Here is a 4177-nt window from a genome sequence, read left to right as displayed (position 1 = left end):
GACACACGTATCCCACACAGCTGGGGCAGAGTGGCTGAAGGGCTGCTCAGCAGGAAGGGACATGGGAATGCTGGTTGGCAGCTGGCTGGATGTGAGCCAGCGTGTGCCCAGGTGGGCAAGGCCAGTGCCAGCTTGGCCTCTATCAAGAACAGTGTGGCAGCAGGACCAGGGTAGGGATTGTCCCCCTGTGTTGGGCACTGGTGAGGCCACACCTTGAGTCCTGTGTTCAGTGGGCCCCCTCACTACAAAAAGGACTTTGAGGCACTGGAGTTTGTCCAGAGAAGGGAATGGAGCTGGAGAAGGGTCTGGAGCACAGGTCTGATGAGGAGAAGCTGAGGGAGCTGGGGGGGCTCAGTCTGGAGAGGAGGAGGCTCAGGGGGGACCTTCTCACTCTGTGACTCCCTGACAGGAGGGTGGAGCCAGGGGGGTTCAGGCTCTTGTGCCATGTCCCAAGGAAAGGACAAGAGGAAACAGCCTCAAGTTGCACCGGGGGAGGTTCAATTTAGGTATTAGAAGTAATTATTTCACTGTCAGAGGGGTCAGGCCTTGGAGTGAGTTGTCCAGGGAGGCAGTGGAGTCACCATCTCTGGGAGTGTTCAGGAGGTGTCTGGATGTGGCACTTGGGGACACGGCTTAGGGGTGATTGTGGTCAACCTCGATGACCACGTGATTTCAAAATGTGATGACCTGAAAGCTGAGAAGTAGATACGAGACTCCTCTACTTCAAGAGCCAGCCTGAACCACGGTGAGCTCCATGGGCGGGAGCAGCAGCAAACAGGCTGTGCTTTGCTTGCAGAGGAGCTGAGGCACAGCATGCCCAACCTGGCCAGGAGCAGCCTGCGCGCGCTCGACTCCGTGAGGAGCAGTCGGAGCCTGGAGTCCGACCTGCAGGTGCCCAGCAGCCGAATTCCCAGGACTCAGCAGCGGTCAGCAGGTCAGTGCCGCATCTCCCACGTCCACTTTAGTCCCCTTTGCCCTCTTGAACCAACCTGAAGTGTTTCTCCTGCTGTGTCCCCCGGGCAGGTCTGACTCCCAGCAAGCTCAGGTACTCCTCGGGTGCCGGGCAGTCCCCGCTGACGGTGCGACAGCCCGGCAAGGCCGGCTCGGGCACCAACTCCCTGCTGGCCACCAGGCAGGCGGTGAAACCCTGCGGCTACACGGCTCCCGGCTCTGCAGTCAGGAAGCCACAGGCCCCTTCGCTTCACACGGGCTCTCCCAGCACCAGTTGCACTTCCAGAACCACCACCATGGTCACCGCGGCCAAAACTTCCGCCCTGAAGGCGCGGCCGGCCGGCGGAGGGATCGCGGCGCCCAAGGGGAAGGCGACGCCGCCGTCCAGGAGGTGAGTGGGAGCTTCAGACCTCGGGGATTCCAGCGCCTGCCTTTAGCTCACAGATTAGGAAAACTCCTTTATAGATCACAGAATGGGTTGGGTTGGGCTGGAAGTAGCCGAGAGCAAACCTTCCTAAAAGAAAAACTCACTCGGGAGATACCAGGTGGGCCTGGCAGGGAAAGGCTCCAAATGAGGAGGGAAGGGAGAAAAAGGATGCACTCCTCAGGCCCCCAGAAAACACCACGGATCCAAAGAGCCCCTCAGCAGGGCCAGGAGGGGTTGGCAGCTCTCAGGGATGGAGCACAAAGGTGAGTCAAGAGCCACAGACTCCCAGACTGGTTTGGGTTAGAAGGGACATTAAAGCCCATCCAGCCCATGGCAGGGGCACCTCCCACCAGCCCAGGTTGCTCCAAGCCCTGTCCAACCTGGCCTTGGGCACTTCCAGGGATTCAGGGGCAGCCACAGCTTCTCTGGGCAACCTGTGCCAGGGCCTGCCCACCCTCCCAGGGAAGAATTCCTTAAGTTGCTTCCATCTCCATTTCTGAAGTGGGATGTGGGTATGGAGCTGGATCTGAGCTACTGAGTACCTTTAGATGGAATCATAAAATCACAGAATTGGTAAGGTTGGGAAAGACCTTTAAGATCATCAAGGTCAACCCATCCCCAGCACCTTGTTCACCACTAAACCGTGTCCTCAAGTGCCACATCCACACGTTTTTTGAGCACTTCCAGGGATGGGGACTCCACCCCTGAGAGTCCACCCTGGGAAGTCTGTTCCAGTGTAGGATTGTGGCTGGGGACCCTCAAAGACAGGAAAGGGCTCAGCTTGGAAGGTTCTTGGCCAGTGAATCAAGAAGCAAAGGGTCCCAGTCCCTTAAATACCTCTGCCATTAAATTTTGTGTGAACTGCCAGGCTGGGACTCATCACCTGGTGAGAGATGCCCCTTTTTACCACATAATCTATGAGCAAACCTGTCAATATCAAATCCATTTTAAAAAATAAATGCTTTTCTTAAACAGAGGTGGTTGCCAGGAAAATGAAGAAGCTCAAAGTGATTTGTGTTAAAAATGGAGATGAACATTATGGCACATATTTGGTGCATACTTTTTATTTTTGGGAAGGGGAAAAACCCTTCCAAAGGACTGTTAAGGAAATCTTCCCAGCTGACCTACTTTGGTGCCTCTGAAACTTTGCCTCTGGTAAAATACATGTGGTGGTTTTTTTATTTCCTTAGTCTTTAGCCAGGTCTGTAGGTTGTCCAAAGCCTAATCAGGTTTTAGAAGGGTTTGAAAAGTCAGACAAATGAACAAGTTTTGATTTAAACATGATTTATACCCCAGGGTGAAAGCAGAGCACGTAGAGTGGTGGCCAAAACCTTACAATTTTTGTTCTTGTTGCTATTTTTTTGCAGCTACAGTTGTACAGCAGAGTTTCATGATTGAGGGAAATAATAATAATAATAATAATAATAATAATAATAATAATGATGATGATGATGATGATTATTATATGGCTGATATCAGACTAATAAGCAAACAGGGTTGCTTATTTTATGTCCTTGCAGCCTTAAATTGAAATATGCCTACTTTCTTTAAACACACATTAAAAAGAGAGATTTTAATCTCATAATTTGTAGCAGCAGTCTGCAAACCCGATTATTTTTCATGTGTTCAGCTTTATTTGCAGGGAAAACTTCTTTCTCTTGGACTCAGTGATGGGCTAAACCCCCAGTAAAAGGTGTTGGTAACTTGGCAGGATCACTGTCAGTCACTGAATTCCCCTAAACTGCCTGGAATTGGTGCTGCTGGTGCCCAGGGTGTGCCAGCAGCAGTTCCCCCGGGGCAGGGAGATGCTGCTGGTGGTAAATCCTCAGAGCTGTGGCCATCACAGCTCACTGGGGCTTTGCCTGAGGTGGTTTTTTGTCCCAACCCAGGTTCCTTCAGTCGGCACAGACCCCCCCGGCCCCCGAGGACGACTCCTGGAAGGATGGGTGCTACTGACCCCCCAACACCTCCGTGGAGCAGAGCCCCAGCTGGCTGGGCATCACCTCCCTGGGCAAGGAGCCTCCAGCCCCCTCTCCCTGCAGACTCCTGTACATATTCCTCAGATTCCTGGGAAGCAGCTCCACCTGCTGCTCTGCCAAGAGCCCGACCTCGCCGCGGCAGGACCGGCAACCCGGTGGCTTCCACCCACCAAGAGTCTTCCCAGGAAGACTGCAAATGGCCTTATTTCATCTGCCCCCCTGCCTGCAGCCCTGGGGAAGGTCTGTCCCCCCCAAGCTGGGCTGTGACCCTGCTCCTGAGGGGGCTGGGAAGGCTGGGAGGGTCCTCTCTGTGCCGGGAAGCAGCTCTGAGCCGGTGCTGTGGGGTGGCAGAGCTCGGGGAGACTAGAAATAGTGACATAGGTGTTAGAATTAAGACTTTTTAAATCCAACCTGATGTGCTCTAATATTTGTCTGAAACTCAACTGGGTTTTGGTTTTTTTTTTTTTTTTTGTTGGTTGGTTGGTTGGTTTTTTTTTTTTTTTACTTCTGTATAGAATGTATTTCTGCTACTTTTTATGGTTTGGTCTAGAGCTGCAGCAGGTTTTTATAACTGTAGAACACTTCAAACTGTTGTATGCAGGTGTCAGCACAGGCCACGAGTGAAGGAGCAGTACACAATATTTGTGTGGGGTGTGAACAGGCAGGGACAGGGGATGCCAGTTCAAAACTGCTGGTTCCCAGCACCACCTTACCTCAGCTGAGAGGAGGTTACCACCAGGTAAGAGCAAACTTTAAAAAAAAAAAAATAACCCTCCCTGACAGCTTTGGCTTGAAGTGTTTGATCTCTCAGCTGGTTCCC

General features: G+C 52.4%; 1 protein-coding gene across 1 annotated transcript in view; it reads left to right on the top strand.

Annotated features, from left to right (window-relative positions):
- The window catches only part of LOC103754951 (SLAIN motif-containing protein-like), a 22971-nt gene extending 19470 nt beyond the window's left edge, over positions 1-3501 (top strand). The window contains exons 5-7 of the mRNA XM_029963751.1: positions 797-934; positions 1024-1342; positions 3268-3501. Of these exons, the coding sequence (XP_029819611.1) occupies positions 797-934; positions 1024-1342; positions 3268-3334 (524 nt within the window). The 3' untranslated portion in view covers positions 3335-3501. The remainder of the gene's footprint in view (positions 1-796; positions 935-1023; positions 1343-3267) is intronic.
- The last annotated feature ends 676 nt before the right edge of the window (positions 3502-4177 follow it).

The sequence above is a fragment of the Manacus vitellinus genome, unplaced genomic scaffold, assembly GCF_001715985.3.
Source record: "Manacus vitellinus isolate BGI_N305 unplaced genomic scaffold, ASM171598v3 scaffold_62_pilon, whole genome shotgun sequence".
NCBI classification, from domain to species: domain Eukaryota; kingdom Metazoa; phylum Chordata; class Aves; order Passeriformes; family Pipridae; genus Manacus; species Manacus vitellinus.
Note: the sequence above shows the minus strand (reverse complement) of the source record. Positions and strands in the feature narration are given on the sequence as shown.